General features: G+C 39.6%; 1 protein-coding gene across 1 annotated transcript in view; it reads left to right on the top strand.

Moving 5' to 3' along the window:
- The window catches only part of PRKDC (protein kinase, DNA-activated, catalytic subunit), a gene marked incomplete at its 5' end in the record, with an annotated part of 200,876 nt that overhangs the window by 41,047 nt on the left and 139,499 nt on the right, over nucleotides 1–20,330 (top strand). Inside the window, 10 exons of the mRNA XM_080918907.1 lie at nucleotides 137–289; nucleotides 2,240–2,352; nucleotides 2,681–2,840; nucleotides 3,511–3,594; nucleotides 4,945–5,064; nucleotides 5,443–5,602; nucleotides 13,250–13,356; nucleotides 17,253–17,343; nucleotides 18,720–18,880; nucleotides 19,725–19,874. Of these exons, the coding sequence (XP_080775033.1) occupies nucleotides 137–289; nucleotides 2,240–2,352; nucleotides 2,681–2,840; nucleotides 3,511–3,594; nucleotides 4,945–5,064; nucleotides 5,443–5,602; nucleotides 13,250–13,356; nucleotides 17,253–17,343; nucleotides 18,720–18,880; nucleotides 19,725–19,874 (1,299 nt within the window). The remainder of the gene's footprint in view (nucleotides 1–136; nucleotides 290–2,239; nucleotides 2,353–2,680; nucleotides 2,841–3,510; nucleotides 3,595–4,944; nucleotides 5,065–5,442; nucleotides 5,603–13,249; nucleotides 13,357–17,252; nucleotides 17,344–18,719; nucleotides 18,881–19,724; nucleotides 19,875–20,330) is intronic.

Below are 20,330 nucleotides of genomic sequence, written 5' to 3' on the forward strand. Positions count from 1 at the left end.
CAAGTAAATTAGTCACAGTTCATATACTATTTTCATCATACCTCAGTAAACACATATCTGTAAAAGTATACATTATAATGCTTATACAATTTTTAGTCTAAGACTTTTTAATTCTTTACATTTTTCTTATTTATAGGATTTTATTTTAGGAGATGAAACATTTCTCTTTGTGAATTCCTCCCTTAAAAGTCTGAATCATTTACTCTATGATGAATTTATAAGATCAGTTCTGAAGATTGTGGAAAAATTGGACCTTACACTGGAGAAACGGACTGTTGGAGAACAGAAGGTTAGCAGAGCCTTTCAATAACTTTGCATCATTTTAAACCAACTCTTTGCTTGCTCGGGACAATAGCACATCTTCAGCGGAGAAAGGGAAATAGGTTTCTTTGTGATGATTATGTGCCTTAGGTGCTTTTTTGTTGAATGTAATTCAATATATAAAATACGCTATCAAAAGAGTATTCAGAAAGTGATTTTATATAGTTAGTGTGTTAAAATAATGTTTTTTAGTCAGGGTGGTGCTACTTGTGATAACAACTTTTGGGAAGGCAAGGTAGGAAGATGACAAGTCCAAGGCAACCTGTGTTACAGAATAAATCTCTGCCTCAGCAAACCTACATGTGGATAGCACCCATGTTAGGTAGGTTATAACCACCTGTGACTCCACCTCCAGGGGATCCAGAGTGGCCTTCACCTTCACAGACATGTGACACATGTAGTCTCTCTCTTTCTCTCTCTCTCTTTCTCTCTCTCTGTCCCTCTCCCTGTCCCTGTCCCTGTTCTTCTCCCTGTCTCTCTCTCTCTCTCCCTGTCCCTCTACCTATCTCTATCCCTCTCCCTCTCCCTGTCTCTCTCCCTCTCTCTTTCCCTGTCCCTCTCCCTCTCCCTGTTTCTCTCCCTCTCCCTGTCCCTTTCCCTCTCCCTGTTTCTCTCCCTCTCCCTGTCCCTCTCCATCTCCCTGTCCTTCTCCCTCTCCCCCCACACATGCACACACACAAATAAATGAATAAAAGTAAAAATAAATCTTAACTAAAAAGTAATACCATTCACCTAAGGTGGACTGGACATGGTGCCTCACTCTTGTAATTCTGGCATTGTAGAGGAAGATAGCTTTGAATTCAAAGCCATTCTGAGCTACATAATGATTTCCATGTCAGTATATCCCTGCTTCAAAGCATACATAAACACGGTCCTTCCCTAAGCATGCTTCTTGGAACCATGTTATCAGCAAGCCCACCTACAATTTAGAACATGTCCTGCATTGTTAGTTTTAGTCACTTTTCTTTCTCTGATGTCACCTGCCACATCTGTGAAAGCTGGTCTCCCAGTCCTTTGCCAGTTCTCACTCTGGTTTTCGTTTTGTTTGAAATACAGACCACCATATAGCCTAGGGTGAGCACTTAACTCTCAGACCTGCATTGGACCCTAAAGTGCCAAGATTGTATGGTGCACTACCACAATATGTTTGTACATTTCCTTGTTGTTTAACTTTAGAATTAACCTTAGAATTTGAGTATAAAAATTATATCTGATAACAGATTTGAGAATACAACCTTAAAAATATGGTTAAAACTGAGCTGGGCATGGTCTTCTATGTTTCTAATTCTAGATCTTAAAGATAGGGAGTTCAAGGCCAGCCTGGACTACATAGCAAATTTGAGACTCATAAGGCTATAGAGGCGGACCTTGTCTTAAAATATATATATATAAATAAATAGAATAAAATCATGTATTTTTCAAAAATAAATATCTTTCATTTCTGTTATTATTATGCATTATTCTTCTATGTAGCAATTAGAAACTGGTGCATCATTATTGATGATTTTTCCTTTTTGAAGTTTGTTTCTGTCAAGATGTTACTAGTTTTAAAACTACAGCACTTCTCTTATGTTGGCTTCCAACACTTGGGAGGCAGAAGAGATGATTGATTGCCAAGAGTTCAGCATGTAACCTATTCTGCAGAGGAAACCTTGTCTCAAGGCATTTTCAGAATGAGAAGATAATGCCCTCCCCACCTTATACTTCATATTTGTCCCATTCTTTCTTACAAGTCCTTTGGTTTTCTGCTTCTATTCCCATTATTCTTAAAATTCTTAAGGACTTGATTACATCTTTGTGTTCTTTCCTTATAAAGCCCTTGTCTGTGAGAGTTTGATTGCACAGGTCTTGTCTGTGAGAGTTTGATTGCACAGGTCTCTGCTGAATGAATGATGTGGTAAATGGAACAATTTTTCAGGACGGAAACTCTGCTGATGTCTGGGCAATTCCAACTTCAGACCCAGCCGCTGACTTGCACCCTGCCAAACCAAATGACTTTTCAGCTTTCATTAACCTGGTGGAGTTTTGCAGGTATTTGTAGAATTTTAATTATTTAATAGTGAAAATCTGTTTAATAACTCTTAATAGAGGATATCATGTTAAAATTGTAAATGGCTTATAATCTAAAATTGCTTCCATAGACTTTAAAAAATATTTCTAGCAATTTAGACTTAGCTTTTTGGGATTTGTTTGTTTCTGAAAAGTTAAAAGATCTCAGGCAGGAAAAAAGAACCATGAGTATTCTTAAAGGTGCTGGGAAGTCTAAAAGTGTTGTAAGTGGAATTGCCTATCATAGATTTACAGCTTAGTAAGAATTAATAGGATAAAAATTTCTTCCTTAAATATTTTGTCTTCATAGGGAGATTCTTCCTAAGAAACAAGTAAGCTTTTTTGAGCCATGGGTGTACTCATTTGCATATGAGTTAATTTTACAGTCGACACGCTTGCCACTCATCAGTGGTTTCTACAAACTGCTTTCTATTGCAGTGAAAAATGCCAGAAAAATAAAATATTTTGAGGTAAGTAAGTGTTTCTTTGGAACTTGAGCAATTCTTATGTTTCTTTTATAGCTCTTATGTTTATGGAGTACTTATGGCATACGTAGTTTTAAAGTCTAATTTTGATAATTGAAAATAAAACTAGTATGTGGACATCAATTAGAAGACTCTTAAAAAGTCAGTAGCATTTTCTACTCTGATTTTTAAGTATCTGGATCATTATATAAGGTTACTAACTCTTCAAAGTGATCCTCAGACCAAAATATTACTCTAGAATCCCCAGAAGATTTAGTGACTCAGAGACACTTCTGGGAGTCTATAAGACATCTGTATTACAAATTCTTCAAGTGTTCTGGTGCCAACAAATCTGGGAGTGACTTAAGTTGTACAGCTGAGGCTCCTGTTTGTCACACAGAAGCGTTGGGTGCAACCAGTGTATTTTTTTCTGGAAGATGAGGAGGGGATGGAGTTGGCCATTTCCTATGGCTTTGGACAGTCCCTAACTTCACCCTGCTCTGTTTCTACTTAGTGTCTGTTGGAGTGTACCCTTGGAAGTGAGTCTCCCTTCTCCTCCAAACTACACCATGGCAACAGGAAGGGGACTGATGCTCTGGAGGGAGATTGAGGAAGATGAGGGTGTGGACGTAATTCATTCTTGCTTGACATACTAATTTGCTGCTTTGTTTGACAGGGAATTAGCCCAAAGAGTGTGAAACATTTTGAAGATACAGAAAAGTATTCTTGCTTTTCTCTATTTGCAAAATTTGGCAAAGAGGTAATTAAGTAGCTTGTCTTAATGTATTACAGGATCTTTTAAAATGGATGTTTAGTTTAAAATATTCTCATGACTATCAGCAACATAGTTATTTATAATTTTTTCTTTTGAGTTTTCTATTTGCTCATTTGTTTCATACAGGGTCTCATTGTGCAGCCTTAACTGGCTTGGAGCTCACTCTGTAGACCAGGTTATCCTCAAACTCATAGAGATCTGCCTGCCTCTGCCTCCTGAGTGCTGGGATCAAAGGTGTATGTCATCAGGCCAGCTTTTTTTTCCTTCAATTTTTAAATAATATCCTTCCTTATGTGTTTATGGACGCTTGTGTGTCATGGTACACATGTGCATGTTAGAAGACAAGGTACAGGAGGTGGTTCTCATGTTAGTATGTGCATTACGGCTCTGGTCAACAGTCTTGGTGGCAAGCTCCATAGCCCACTGACTGACTCACTAAACCATCTCTCTAGCCTTGGAAATTGGTTTCTTAGATTCAGATCGGCAGTGAGGTTTTGTTTATATGCTTGATTGATGGGTTGCACCCTGCTAAACCAAATGATTTTTAGCTTTCACTAACCTGGTGAAGTTTTGCAGGTATTTTATAGAATTTTAATTGTTTACATTTTATTAAATTAATTGATGGTGGTATCTTTTTTTGTTTTTTGTTTTTAACTTATTGTCTGCATATGGCACATGTGGAGGTCAGAGAACAACCTGCAAAAGCCAATTTTCTTCCACACTGTGTGTCCTGGGCCAAACTCACTTTGTCAGACTTGATGGCAAGTGCTTTTACCTACTGAAGTATCTTTCTGGCTGCTTTATATGACAGGATCTCTAAGTGTAACTCAGGCTGTCCTTGAGCTGCCAGTCCTCTCTCCTCAGATAGTCAGATGTTGTGGTGACATATTTGTCTTGGTAGTAAGGTCTTTTAGAAGCTTAACACAGGAAATCACTGTTTCAAAATTTGCTTATATTCTCAGGAAAATAATTTTTGAGTTATAACAACTCAAATATAATAACAATATGTTGGCCTGTATTAATAAATATTCATAATAATGGGTTTCATTGTGACATTTTTGTATCTTCCTATAATGTACATTGATCATATCTCACCCGTTTTCTTAGCTTTATAAAAAAGGGGAAGTTTTATATAAAAAGCTTTATATAAAGGGAAATAAGTACTTAAATTAACTTTTTCTGGGAATTAGCATTTAGTTTTTAAGCAAATATATTTATGACAAATAAAAGCTGCATCCTTGTTTTTCACATTTAAGAAGAGGGCGAATATTTTTAATTTTCAAATTGTAAACTGTATTCTGAAGCACAGCTTTCTTTGTGCTCTTTCTTGCTAAGGTATCAGTTAAAATGAAGCAGTACAAGGACGAACTTTTGGCCTCTTGTTTAACATTTGTTCTGTCCTTGCCACATGACATCATTGAACTTGATGTTAGAGCCTACGTTCCTGCATTGCAGGTAGGTGTGTTTAACTTTATCACCATTTTGTTTCCTAGAAGATGTGGAAATGCCAAGTTAGAGCAGGTGCTCACCCAGCAGTGAAGCTTCAACACTTCCTAGCTGGTGGGTTTTTAATAACAGAGGTTGCTCTGCTTCTCCCTACAAACTGACCTAAGAATTGGGTCTTGCATGTGTTGAAAGCCTACAGTCAGTCCCCAGTTATGGGCTGTTGTTGTTTGTTTTCTTCTGGTGTTTTGAACTATGTCCGCAAACTTAGCAGTTTTTCAGGGCTAATAATAGAAAGCATATCAATTAGAAACAAAAAACAATTGATGGATTTTCCTTTTTAAGTCTTAAATTCGTATTTCAGTTTTCCCTGTTTGTATTGACATATAGATGGCTTTCAAGCTGGGGCTGAGCCATATGCCACTGGCAGAAATAGGTCTGGATGCCCTTAAAGAATGGTCAGTTCACATTGACAAGTCTATAATGCAGCCTCACTACAAAGACATTCTCCCCTGCCTTGATGGATACCTGAATACATCAACCTTATCAGGTAAGTTTTAAAGAAATTGGGAGGAGGATCATAAATAAAATTGGCATGTGCTAATAAAGTTGAACCTTTTTTGAGACTATAATTTAATCACAAGATTTCTGTCTTTCCTTTCCCTTCCCACTCTCCTTCAAATGCATAGCCTGTTTTTTCACTGTTAGAACATGCATATTTGTATATACTCATATATTCCTAAATATTACCTGTTGAGTCCCTACAATGTTACTTGTTTGCGTCATCATGGCTGTGCTTTCCCTTGGGAAGACCACCTCCTATTCCCAGTTTTCCTTAGTTGCCTGCAGTTTTCTCTGTAGGGTTGAGGTCATCAGGCTTTTCTCTGTCTTATTTGTCACGTTCATTGGTATTATCCTTGCTCAGCTAATGTTAGGACAATCATGCTTGTAAAGTCTTTGTTGTTGTAGCTTCTGATGTTTCTAGGAGACATGATACCATTGTAAATGCCGTGAACCTCTGGCTATTACAGTCTTTCTGCTCTCTCTTTCGCAGTATTCCTGAGCCTCAGGTGTCATAGTACCCTATAGATGTCTCCATTGGGACAGGGCCCAAAAGTTTTGCATTTGTTGTGGTTTTCTGTAGTGTCCCTGTTTATTGCTGGAGAAGTTCCCTTGATGAGGGTTGAAGACTACATTTTCTTGTGGGTATAAGGATACATGTTTATAGGTTGTTGTTAGGGATTATCCTGGTTTAGTAAATCACAGTTATAGGTTCTCCTCCAGTAACATTGACTTTACTGGTACTGATTAGTTAGCTAGGTTTTCAGTACCAGGCATGGTTTTCCTATTGTTGAGTTTTTAAAGTTTTTTTTTTTTTTAGGTTGTAAGTTCAATTTTATAGAGCTGTTGGTAACACCAAGGTATGTAGGTTTGTACTGGGCATGTCTAACCATTGTTGAGTGGGTCTTAATCCAGTTATAGAGTTTTTGGTAACACCAGTGTATGCATACCACTAGTTACTCTTAGGGTTCTCATGCCATGCATGTTATTGATGTTGTTCTTAGGTACCACAGCAGGTAAGAGTGTCCATTGCCTTCTTCCTTTGAGAACCTGGATGGTACCTTTTTGATACCATGAAAGCCAGGCCTCAGGGAGAGAACATTGAGGTCAGCTCCAATTCAGGAGTCTCTGGAACCTGTTTCTGAGGTGCATGATTTTCTTAGTGGTAAGGACTCACCTTCTCCCCCTGTTCAAGGAGGATAACCATAGGCTCTTCTGGCTATCAGAGTTTCTATTGAGAAATCAGCTGTTATTTCTGATTTTTGATATAGTTTCCTTTGTATTTGACTTGTTTTTACTTTTCTTGCTAAATTCAACACTTTGTTTGGTATGTTTAGTGATATGGTATGCCATTGGGATTTTATTTTTTGGTCTTGTCCATTTGATATTCTCTGTATGGATGTTATCTTTTCTCAGATTGGGGCAGTTTTCTTTTATGATCTTGTTGAAGATCTGACCTATGCCATTGACTTGGGATTCTTTACCCTCATCGAAACTTGTAATTCAAGGTCTCATTTTTTTCACAGTGTCCCACATTTTCCGTGTCTTTCTTTCCTATGTTTAAATTTTTTTCATGCTTTTCATTCATTTGTTCTATAGAATTGTCTTTGAGATATTTCATCTTCTGCTTGATCCATTCTGCTTGTTTGGTTTTCTGAAGTGACATTTTAGAATTTTGGTTTCTATTATAAGGATATCTTTTCATTTTAGTCCTCGGTGTGAGATATGGGGCTGCTTCAGATTATCCACAGAAGCTACTTTGATGTGCCTCATGTTCTGGCAGGGGTGTGATTTTTGACAGCTGCGTAGTATCTACGATTGTGTGATGTTTCAAATTCTGGGGACCTTTTGGATGGCCTATCAATGCTAGGGCCCCAAAAGTGCTTTTTGGTTGTTGTTGGTCTTGGTTTAAGTAGTCATGTGCAAAGAAGAAACAAGAGGAAAAAATTAGATACCTGATGGCAAAGATTGAACTTACCCCAAGAAACTCAGCATCTCTATTCAGGAGGAAATAAACAATAATGGCACCACCCCCTTTCTGACTTTATTCAGGGATGTCTTTTCTTTCCTCTCTATGCTTTTTCCTTCTTACCTCATGCTATGGGTTGATGGGGTAGAGAAGGGTAGATGAGTGAAGGACCCACAAAGTGCCAAAGACAGGCTGCTGCTTACCTTTGTACTGCGTGTTAGGCTGTTGTTTTTCAATCTCAAGTTCATTTCAGATTGAGTCTTTAATGTTTCTGTTCTTCATTGAGTTTTGTTTTAAGCCTTGGATTATTTTTGTCATTTCTATCAGGTTTAAGTCTGTACTTTCTTGGGCATCACTCTGGACTTTTACTTAAGCTTATTCTTCTTGATTTCATTGAGCTGTTTCTTTGTGTCTTTAAAGGCATTGAATTCCTTGATGAAGTTTAAGGTTGTTCTTTTGTATTCTGTGTCTTGGAGTTCATCTAGGTAATTTTCATTGGCAGCATTTCTATACGACTGATAGGTTTGAGAGAGAAGATATGAGCTGGACATGTGGACTTCCTTTGTTCTGCATTATGGACAGAGCAGGTTGGAGCAGAAGAGAAAATGTGGGGCATGTTGGTTCTAGAGGTTAGAAATGGCTTTTGTGGATTGAAGTGAGGTGGGCAGATAGGATGTGCTTCATGGTCTAAACCTGGTGTTTGGCAGAAGATAGGAGTGAGTAGAAAGGTTGGCCATGATATGGGTTGGCCCTATGGTTTGGGAATTGGTAGGGTTGATCCAATCCCAAACCTATAGCTCTTTTGCGCTGAAGACCCTAAAGAACAGAGTACGCTGCCACATTGTTTGTAATGCTCTATCTTTGAAAGTCAGGGGCACTCAGTAGACTACATCCTAGAGGAGACTACGGGAAGTATGGGCATGAAGTGGGGTGGTATAGGTGGCACAGAGTGATCTGTGAGTGGGTGCAGGTAGCTCAGGTCCTGACAGAAGCCGAGTGGTCAGCTGGTGTGTAGGCACAGATGGGACCCAGGAGAGATCTGGCTGTTTTCTGAAAAGTGATTAGAAGGTGCTAGGGACTATTCACAAGGCTAGACCCTGAAGGAGGACATGGGAAATCTGGGTATGGAGTAGCATGGTAGAGGTGGCATAAAGGGACCTCTGTGTGAGCAGATGCAGGTTAGGCAGGTCAGTTGAGGTGAAGGAGGAGGTAATGAGACAAGTGTGGGACATGGGATGTGGGACTAGAACCTTAGACGTCGTCATCTGGTGCTCCTGTTCCAGGAGGTTTAGGTGATGCAACCTTGATTGAAGTAAGTTCTTCCCTGGGGGTGGCTTCTGAAAGTTTTATAGCTTAGGCCTACTTCACATTACTCTCTTTCCTTTATGTTTGAGGCTGAGACATTATTTCTCAGCTCCTGCCATGCTGCCATGTTTTCTTGCCGTGACACAGTCTTATCACGGTGGAACCATAGCTCAAATAAGCTTTTTTATTAAGTTGCTTGGTAATGGTGTTTATCACAGTAACAGGAAAGTATCTTAGATAGTCCCTAACTGGTCAGCAGCCCTAAATCCAAACACATTGTCTCCACCCATTGTTGGGGTCTAGGAGTCACCTCACAAACCACTTGAACACTGATCTCAGTCAGATGGATAGTTATATACCTCTGGACTCACTGATGAGGGGTTACAAATCCACACTGGGGAGCTGGTTGTAATCTTGAGTTAAGATCCTACAGGGTTTTTAAGCACATCAGTGCCAAGTTATCCCACCACTCAGGATTTAGAGATAAATCCTTAGGAACATGCCTTTGCTGTACAGTTATCTTGCTTCCATTGGTTTGGGTGTTCAACTGTGGCAGAGGACTTGCCTTGTCTAACATTCATGTCTTAATCTGCCAACCAAGATGTCAGTCACCCACTTACATGTCTCTTTCTGCCAAGTAGGATGCCAGTCACCAGGGAGGGCTTTACTCAACCCCTACTCAAAATGAAAGTCTTATTCTGAGTAGATGCAGGTGTCTCTCTTATATTGGGGTCCTTTCTAGGGGCAACTTATAAACATCAGCTCATGTTTAACTATACAAAGCAGTTTTATTGATATCTATTGTGATTGGTTTCCAAGGGCATAGAACATAATGGGATATGTAATCAACTTGCAAATGAGAAAGTTTCCTAGTAAAAGCAGAAACAACGTGAGAAAATTCCCTTATAATTTTATTAACAGCATCAAATGGCAGGCTAGTCAGGTAACAGTTATCTAGGTCTTAACACCATAAAGACCAGCTTCCAGGACATAAGAAAAATCAAAGTTTAAAAACAAAAATCAAGTTAAGAACTGGAGAAACAGAAGTAGTGGCAATCAGGATTTTTAAGAGCCAAGTGAACTAAGCCATACCCCCATGCAACTTCTAACTACTGATAAATAACTTCTTGGCTGTAGAATACAGCTAGGCAATAGAAAATATGCCAAAGATTTTATTTGACTCAGCAGTTAATAAGAGAAACAGATATTATAACTGATTACTATAACCTGAATCTTAAAAAAATAATTTTGTAACTTTTAAAATTTGTGTGCCAGATGATGATGGCTTGAACACCTGTCATCCCAGCATTCAGGAGGTGGTTTATTATCGTGATAGTTACAGAATGGTGGTTTATTATCGTGATAGTTACAGAATGGTGGTTTATTGTGATAGTTACAGAATGGTGGTTTATTATCATGATAGTTACAGAATGGTGGTTTATTATCGTGATAGTTACAGAATGGTGGTTTATTGTGATAGTCACAGAATGGTGGTTTATTATCGTGATAGTTACAGAATGGTGGTTTATTGTGATAGTTACAGAATGGTGGTTTATTATCATGATAGTTACAGAATGGTGGTTTATTGTGATAGTTACAGAATGGTGGTTTATTATCATGATAGTTACAGAATGGTGGTTTATGCTTCTATTACTTTCACTCGATTTGGCATTCTTGTAAAAGAAAGAACTTTCCTTTTCAGTCCCAGAAGGAACTTAAGAAATCTCAAGTTTTCAATGATTTAATTATGAGACTGGGCATGTCACAGGTTTGCATGTGTCTAAGGTGGAAGGACTAACTCTTAACTACCACAAAAAAGTCAGCCACTTTTATTTATTTATTTATTTTTATTGGATATTTACTTACATTTTAAATGATATTCCCTTTCCTGATTTTCCCTGTGGAATCCCCCTATCCCATTTCCTCCTTCCCCTGACTCTATGAGAGTGCTCCCCTCTTCCCCACCCATCCACTCCTTCCTGCCTCCCCGCCCTGGCATTTCCTTACTCTGGGGCATCAAGCCTTCACAGGACCAAGGCCTCTTCTCCCATTGAGGCCATTCTCTGCTACATACGCGGCTGGAGCCCTGGCTTCCCTCGTGTGTACTCTTTGGTTCTCAGGGAGCTCTGGGAGGTCTGGTTGGTTGAAATTGTTATTCTTCTTTAGGGGTTGCAAACCCCTTCAGCTCCTTCAGTTCTTTCTCTAACTCCTCCATTGGGGACCCCTTTCTCAGTTCAGTGGTTGGCTGCTAGTATCTACATCTGTATTTGTCAGGCTGTGGCAGATGCTCTCAGGAGACAGCTGTATCAGGCTCCTGTCAGCGTGCATTTCTTGGCATCTGCAGTATTGTCTGGGTTGGTGGCTGTATATGGGATGGAGCCCCAGGTGGGGCAGTCTCAGGATGGCCTTTCCTTCAGTCTCTGCCTCAAACTTTGTCACCGTATTTTTTCCTGCGAATATTTTTGTTTCCCCTTCTAAGAAGGACTGAAGCATCCACACTTTGGTCTTCCTTCTTCTTGAGGTCAGCCTCTTTTAAGTGCAACTTACCCAAGCGCAGAGGGGCTTTTTTTTTTTTTATGATTATGGTTAAGAATTTTATTATCAAAATTATTATATCTCTTGTGAAAGTTCAGATGTTACAGCAAGGTGTGAACACTCCACTTGAGGAAGAAGCGGTGCTCCTTCCCTTCCAAGAGTCCCCGTCTCCCCCCCCCCCCAGAGGTCTGGCCTTGATAGCACCCTGCCCACACAGAGTGGCTGGGGTCTCTGCAAGTACCAGGCAGGGTGAGGGCCGCCTGCCTGCTGGCCTCTCCCCTTGGCTTTTAGCCAGTGGGAGAATGCAAACCCCAGCCCAAATGGAGAGATATTTACATACATTTTATATAATATACAAAGAAACTGGCATCCTAGGCAACATGATTTCCACTCCCAATGCTTTCCCAGACTGATGGGTTTGTGGGGAAAACAATAAAAAGTACTATGCCGAGGGTTCAGCATTAAAAACAAATAAAAACAAATCCAAGACAAAAAAAATTCTCCCCTCATTTGAGCAAACACCTAATTTTAATTTTGAAAAGTAAAATTTGTAACAGTCACACACAAAGAGAGAAGACTGTGCATACGATAGTTGTAGGTCAGGGTAGAGAAGAAGGAGATGGAAGAGTCTAGGGAATGGGAAAGAAAACAGTTGTCGGTAAGGAGGGAGACTCACAGTATATCTTGTCCACTGCAGCACCAGGGATCCCACTGTCATACACTCGCTACCTACCATGGTTATAGCTGAATACAAAATTAGATAAATAAAAACACACCAGGTATTACAGTAAACAAGTGAAAGAAATAAGCTGGCAACCATGTGGAATTTAAAAAGATTGTGTACCCCACCTGGGCTGGCTTCGGGGCTCCTCCAGGGGTGTACAACAGGCACAATGCACTGATGGGGAGAAGCCAGTGTGCTCTTTGTCTCTCATACAGAATGGTGTTAGGGATATGGGTGACTTGTTAACTCTCTCACCTGCCCACTGTCGTAGAAGCATCCCCCATAGAAACATGGGGCAGGCCCCACACACAATCATAGCCCTGTCGGTGCCTCTCCGCAAACCCTATCTGTTCCATTCTTACCCTGCAGTCATGAGTGCATGCTTTTCAGTCACGGAGGCCATCCTGTCCTTAGGACAGCAACTCCTGATTAACTGGGAATAAGAAAACTAAAACGCTAAGATTACCCAGACCACTGGATGCCCCTAAACTGGCCTGCCTCACTTCTGTGCTTACATCACAGGGCTATCACTAACCTGAGAAACAACTTGGAAGGAGGAATGGATGGTAACAGCTAGAGCCCAGTCCATCCCAAATCTGCTCCCAAATACCCAGGAGCTCCTCCTCCCCTCAGAGAGCCAGGCAAGCCTCAGTCAGAGTAGGCACCCAGCATTCCTATCCCTGTCCATTTTCTGGCGGCTTTAAGACAAAGGTAGGGAGCACTCCAGGTAGATACACCTTGACCATGCATCTGCTTTAGGAATGGTTGTCTCACAGCGGACATTTACATACCTACCTTTTTTTCCTTAAATGCATAAAACCCTAACATTACTCAGATGGCTTGGGGCCTTAAGATGGGCTTTTTTCATGCTTTTCTTTTGAAAAGAAAAAAAAATTTTTATTGAAAAAGATGTCCTTACTGCACAAGTGAGAGGGGGCTTTTTTGATGGATAATAATATTCAGAAGACAGCAAATCTGAATACTTTGTGTTCCATAATTTTATGTTTTGAAATCATATTTTAAATTACCAAGACTTGAATGTTCCTGTTTCATAATGTGGTGTAAATGTTGCTTAAAATGTTTTTCGTTTTTACTGCCTACAGATGAAACCAAGAGCCACTGGGAAGTGTCAGCACTTTCTCGGGCTTCCCAGAAGGGATTCACTAGAGATGTTGTGAAGCATCTGAAAAGAACAAGAAATATCTTGCCTGTAAGAAATTCTTTCCTTTTCTTTACCTTAAGTAATTCAGAGACTGACTTATGAAAATTTAAGAAAACAATCTTCATTTAAATGTTAGTTGTTCTGCATACAAATTTAGAGTATGACCTAAGAATAATCTTGGTATCTTCTCAGCAGTGAAAACAGCCGCCACTGCTTGTCTGGCTTCCTGTTCTGATTGTGCCTCCTTTGCTGTTCCTACTTTCCACAGAGAAGGGTGTTGTGGTCCACATGCATCAGTGGGTCAGAACACTGATGCCAGACAGATGCCGGACGGATGCGCCCGTATAGCTGCCTGGGTCAGCTTGAATTCACTCCCATTTTCCTCTGTAGTGATTTGTTTTCTTCCTTTGCTTTGCGCTTTTGGTGATACTATCTTGGCTAGTTTTTTTAATTTGTTGTAGGATATGATCAGAAAAATACAGGGAAAATTTAGCTTTCCAAAGTATTTTTTGCTTGAAATCATAATAAAAAATTCAAAAGCTTAGTGTTGAAAACTAAAAACTTTTGGATATGTATATTTAGTTTGGGAAGTTTTTGATTTGAAAGACTAGATAAAACTATAAATATTTTCTTTAAGTTTTTGAATAATTTTATCATATTTAAACAGTAGAACAAAATTACTTGAACATATCTCAGGATTTGAAAACGAAATTTCTTTACAGATGTACAATGTATATTTCCTAGTATCATGAAAACAAAATTTCTTTACAGATATACAATGCATATTTCCTAGTATCATGGATGCAAGGCCTAAACCTTGCTGTGAAAAGACACTATGACCAAGGCAGCTCTTGTGAATGAAAGCATCTAATTGAGTGCTTGCTTACAATTTCAGAGTTTTGGTCTATGATCACTGTGGCAGGAGGCATTGTGCCATGGAGGCAGACATGTACTTTTCTTCAAAGTTTTTGTTTTGTTTTGTTTTTCACAGGGTTTCTCTGTGTAGCCCTGGCTGTCCTGGAACTCTCCCTGTAGACCAGGCTGGCCTTGAATGCAGAAATCCGCCTGCTTCTGCCTCCTAAGTGCTGGAACTAAAGGTGTGCACCACCAACACCCAGCTCTTTAAACCTTTTATCGTTGTGAGCACCAGACTTAGTTTTAGCCTGGTGCCCTCAAACTGTGCTTTTTAATCTTCTTTGGTGCAGCTTGTTCATTTCATTATAGGTCTGCATAAGACTGACCACTAATACTCACATGCCAATCAATACTAGGCTATTTTTTTGAAGTCTCTTCTGCTAGTACCATTAATCCAAAACTTAGTTTACTCTCAGGCAGATTTTTTTTTTTTTTTTGGACAGTGGCAGAAAACAGTTTCATTCTATACCAAAATAACACAAGAATGGTTTCTAGGCCACTTACTAATAGTCTTCTCCTCTGAATCCTCTTGAGTCGGGGGACCATAATCTGCATGGCACTCAGCACCACTGTCTTCCATGATTCTACTAGGATGGCCTGTTAAGCCTTGCTTAAAGTGTTCAACTACTTTCCTAATCCAGAGTCGCAAAGTCAACGAGAGCGTGGTCAGGTCTGTCACTACAATACCCGACTCCCTGGTCCAAGTCCTGTACTAATCATTGTTCTGTGGCTGTGAAGAGACCACGGCCATGACAGCATTTAACTGGGGCTGGCTCACAGTTGCAGAGGCGAGTCTTCATCATAGCAGGGAGCATGGCCGCACAGAAGCGACCTGGTGCTGAGGAAAGTTTCGAGTTCTACATCTGGATGTTCAGGCCTGCAGGAAGAGAGTAGTGCTGGGCCTGGCCTGTGATTTTAAAACCTCAAGGCCCATCCCTGGTGACATCCTTCAAGGCCACACCTACTCCAACAAAGCCATGTCTCCTAATCCTTCGAAAATAATGCCAGTCCATGATGACTAAGCATCCAAATGTATGAGACCTTGGAGGCTATTTTTTAAAAAAACATTTCATTATTCACTCTGCATCCAATATCAGCCCCCTCTACTCTCCTGGTACCCCTTCACGAAGAGTCTCTTGTTGCAGAAAATTATTTTTACTAAAAAATAAAAAAGGTATATAACTTTATCGGCCCTGAGGTCTTACTCTGAGTCTGAGCCATCACTATGGCCCAACTTGTCTGTACAACTCCCTACCCTGGCGGTTTTCTACTACCTGTTCTCCGCCTCTGTCCTGGGTCATTTTTGTATCCCAAAATCCCACACAAATAAAACTCTACAGCCCGATTGCTTTTCACTCAGGTTTATACATTCAACTTTGAACCCACAACCCTCTACACAACAAGATTGCATCAAATAGACAAAGATACAAACTGCCCTTATTCAGCCACCAAACCCAGACAATATTGCTGATGCCAAAAAGTGCATATGGACAGGTGCCTGATATAGCTGTCTCCTGAGAGGCTCTTCCAGATCATGACAAATACAGAGGTGGATGCTCACAGCCAACTATTGAACTGAGAATGGGATCCCCAATGGAGGAGTTAGAGAAAGTACTGAAGGGGCTGAAGGGTTTGCAGCCATAGGAACCATTTCGTAGATAGCACTGTCTGCACTTGATTTTTTAAGGTAGAGGACGGCAATTCAGCTCAACAAGGAGGAGGACAAGTTGAGCCCAGTAAAATTTTCAAAAAAAGAAAAAATGTTCTATAACCCTCAGGCATAATATTGTAGAGGAAAGCACTATATTATGTTAGGTGCATATTAGAATAACAATTGCTTAACTATGTTTTTCCTTCCTTTCTTGAGTGGGAAGAAAAGTTTTGGACTTATAAGTTTAAATTCATCATCAGTAGAAGCCAGTTTCTACCAGAGGCATGAACTGAAGTAGAAAGCCTGCTTATGACTTACTCTCCATACCTTTCTGAGTTTGCTTTCTCATCTATCCCAAGACCATCTACCCAAGGGTAGCACCACCCACCATGGGCTGCGTCCTCCCACATAAAACATTTAGTGAAGAAAATGCCCCACAGGCATGACCATAGGCCAGCACTATAGAGCCAACTCTACATTTGAGGTTCAATCTCCCCAGTTATTCAGATTTGTGTCTGAATGTGACCAACATTTTCCCTCAATGAACGAAGAAAACCTTCCTCTTCAAGGGAAGTGTTTATTATCACACAGGTATTACAGTGAGTTTGAACTGGTACTTACATACTTTTCTTATGAGATTGGTGATGGCAAGAGCAAATGTAATTTCAGGTATCTGCAGTGATCTTTGGAAAATTTGGAAAATCTGCTTGCTCTATGGAACCAGTATTTTCAGATGAGCAATGCATGATTGGAAAACAACAGCAACAACGGCAAAATTCATTTAAATTGCAAGATAAATGAACTTAGCATATTAGAGTATATGTAAAAACTCACTGATAAGGCTTACATTCTACCTTATATGATATGTAGGATAATTAGTTAACTAAGATGGCTACAAAGTGCTCCTTTCTCTTCTGCCTACACCCATGTATGAGCTCTGACACTCCGAAATACAACTGAAACCTTTGCATTAATGTGAAGCAGATCCACTCTTCTGAGGGTTTTTGTTTTGAAAAAAATAATTTTCATAAAAGTGTGTTATTTTTAATATAGCATTGGGTTACATTTATTTAAATGATACTTTTTAAAAGTTTGACTTACTTATACAATATTTAGGAATGTGCCCCATTTAAACAAAAGTGCTTTGATAGTCCTTGGTACTTCTTTACAGTATAAAGGATCTTCCCAAAACTTTGGAGCTGCTGGCCTTGTGCTGAACATTCATCTGTAAAGTTGGAAGAGTTAGTAGCATTGATAGTACTACTTACTGCAAAGAATTTATGTGACTATTAAGAGATATTAACAATAGGTAATCTTTCCTCTTCACTTTCATTTTAAATTCCTTTATCACATTTATACAACTGAACACATTTTTCAGGATGAAGCACTATCCTTAGAAGAAATAAGAATCAGAGTAGTACAAATACTTGGATCTCTGGGAGGACAAATAAACAAAAACCTTGTAACAGGTAAGCTTCTTCCTTAGGTAACCATGTGGATAGGTTTGTGCTTGGAGTTGACTATGCGCCTGTTTACTTTTCATCAGCTCTTCTGGCATACCTCTGAGGATGTCAGTGTCACCTGGGCCGTGACGGCCTGTGCAATACATGTTGAGCCCAGTTCTATATTACTACCACTGTAGTCCTGAACACCAGTTTGGGCTACCAGAGCATAGTATTCTATTTCAAATTTCCTCAAAACTGATCAGTTTTCCCTCACCCTTTCTGGTCACATTCAGAATCTGAAATCACACTTTTTACTTGTCAACTATTTGGAGCCTTGAGTTGATCAGCTCAAGAGACTTTATATCTTCTCTTTCTCTTCTCTGACATGAATGAACTATGAAGTGCAGACTGGATTGCCTGGAACATGTTATACAGATTAGTCAGGCTTCAAACTTAGAAAGATCTGCCTATTTCTATCCCGAGTGCTTGCATTAGAGGGTGTGCAACCATACTGAGCTATCAAAGACTTTAATCTCTACAGGCAGAGCCTTCTGGCCTTAGGTGTGGGATAGCCCCCCCCCCCCCGCCAGCTGTAGTCCTGTGGGAAAACACTAAATTTAATATTCTTGGTTTTGTGGATTTTTTTACTTTTTTTAGATTTACTAATTTTACATGTTGTGCCTGAATGTATTATGTGCACAACATTTGTGCCCGGTGTCATAGAGATCAGACGAGGGCATCTGCTCCCCTGACACTGGAGTGGGTGGTGTTTGCTCGTGTGTGTGCACACACAGGCGCATGTGCACGTGGAGGCCTGAGGCTGATGTCAGGGGTTGTCCTTGATGACTCTCCACCTTACTCTTTGAGTAAGACCTCTTAGTTCAGCTAAGGGCTTGCCTGTCTATCTAGGCTGCCATGTTCACTTGTTCACTTGTCTGCTTGCAGTCTGAGCTCTGGTTCTAATGCACGTACGGAAACACTTATGTACTGAGCCACCTCTTTAGTCCTTTAAAAAAACATTTTTTTTTTCTGTTGTTGAGAAAAGGTCAGCAGTAATCTTGGCTGGCCTGGAACTTACACAAAAATGCTCCTCCTTCTGCCTCCCAAGTGCTAGAATCAAAGACATATATGTCACCACAGATGGCAAAACAATAGTTTTCAAATGTACTTATTATTTTCTGTCTGGTTTTAAGTAGCTGTCATTGAATTTGCATATTCTTATTGAATAATGGCTTGTAAGTTAAATTTAGAAATAAGGGCTTCAGTGGTTTTCATATTCTTATATAACTAAAGCAGAAAAAAGGAAAGACAAAATGCTTTAAAAGTACCCTAATTTAGCTAATGAGCGGTAAGAGGAAAGATTTCGAATTAACAGCATTTTCCTAATACTTTTTCATCAGCAACATCAGGAGAAAGGATGAAGAAGTATGTAGCGTGGGACAGGGAAAAAAGACTCAGCTTTGCAGTACCCTTCAGGGAGATGAAGCCTGTCATCTATCTGGATGTCTTTCTGCCTCGAGTCTCTGAATTGGCTCTTTCTGCCAGTGACCGACAAACTAAAGTAGTTTCTGTTTTATTTTATTCATTGTTTATAGTGTATTGCTTTAAGAACATCTACATGTAGGTTAAGAAACAGACACTAAATATCAAGTGTTTTAATGTCATTACTTTTAAATGTTTTCAGAACTAGGTGTAATCGATAAATGAAAATTAAGTATAAATCCTCGTAATTATTAATAACTGTAACAGAAAATGCAATGCAAAGTATTTTTTAAAGATTTATTTATTTATTTATTTATTTATTTATTTATTTAATATAAGTACATTGTAGCTGTCCTCAGACGCATCAGAAGAGGGCATCAGATCCCATTATAGATGGTTGTGAGCCACCATGTGGTTGCTGGGATTTGAACTCAGGACCTCTGGAAGAGCAGTCAGTGCTCTTAACTGCTGAGCCATCTCTCCAGCCTGTATAGTACTTTTGAAAGTAATACTTGGCAAGAGTTTGATTATTACCTTAACTTTAGAGATTGGAAACAGATAATCTCAAATGTTGCCACTAACTATAAATTTTAATGTGCTTCTGAAATGTACTTGCTAAAGTGATATTTACAAATGAAGTTAGGATGCGTAGCTCTAAACTGTATAAAATATATTTCATATGAATGCATTACCTTTAGAGTCTGAAATGTTATAAATTTCAATTCTTAACTCTTGAATAAAGAATGAGGTGAACACATGGATCAATAATATGTAAAACCACTATTTCCAGTTTATTATTTGGAGTACATAGTTGTTACTATAGTAAGTTTTTTCTCTTGAATGGCTAATTAAAGAAAAAAAACTTCAAAATATTCTTTTGTAAATGTGGTAACCAAAGCTTTGTTGAACTTGGTCCCTCTTAGGTAGCAGCTTGTGAACTGTTACATAGCATGGTTATGTTTATGTTGGGAAGAGCCACTCAGATGCCTGAAGGTCAGGGGCTGCCGCCCATGTACCGGCTTTATAAGCACACGTTTCCTGTGCTGCTTCAACTTGCATGTGATGTGGATCAAGTAAGTATGTGATAAGGATCTAAACAACTGTAAAAACTCAAAAAAAAATCTTCTAGTGGGCATGGTAGTACACTCTTGTAATCCTAGCACTTGGAAGAGACAGGAGGATTGAAGTGTGGGGCCAGCACACACACACACACACACACAGAGTCAGTTTCCTTAGAATAGAAGTCACTGCTGCCTTCCTGCTGCCTTGTACAGTCTAAGGTACTTGGTCCAGTGACCTGGAGACTGGAACAGTTTTTAAATTACATTTTACTATCTTGGGGTAGGGGCAGGATCTGTGAAGCCATGGCTGTCCTGGACTTCATTTGTAGACAGGCTCACTTTAAACTCAGAGATGCCTCTGCCTCTGCCTCTGCCTCTGCCTCTGCCTCTGCCTCTGCCTCTGCCTCTGCCTCTGAAGATTAAAATCATGCTGGGACTAAAGGTGTGAGTGACTATGACCTGCTGCAC

This window comes from Micromys minutus (genome assembly GCF_963924665.1).
Source record: "Micromys minutus genome assembly, chromosome: 7".
NCBI classification, from domain to species: Eukaryota; Metazoa; Chordata; class Mammalia; order Rodentia; family Muridae; genus Micromys; species Micromys minutus.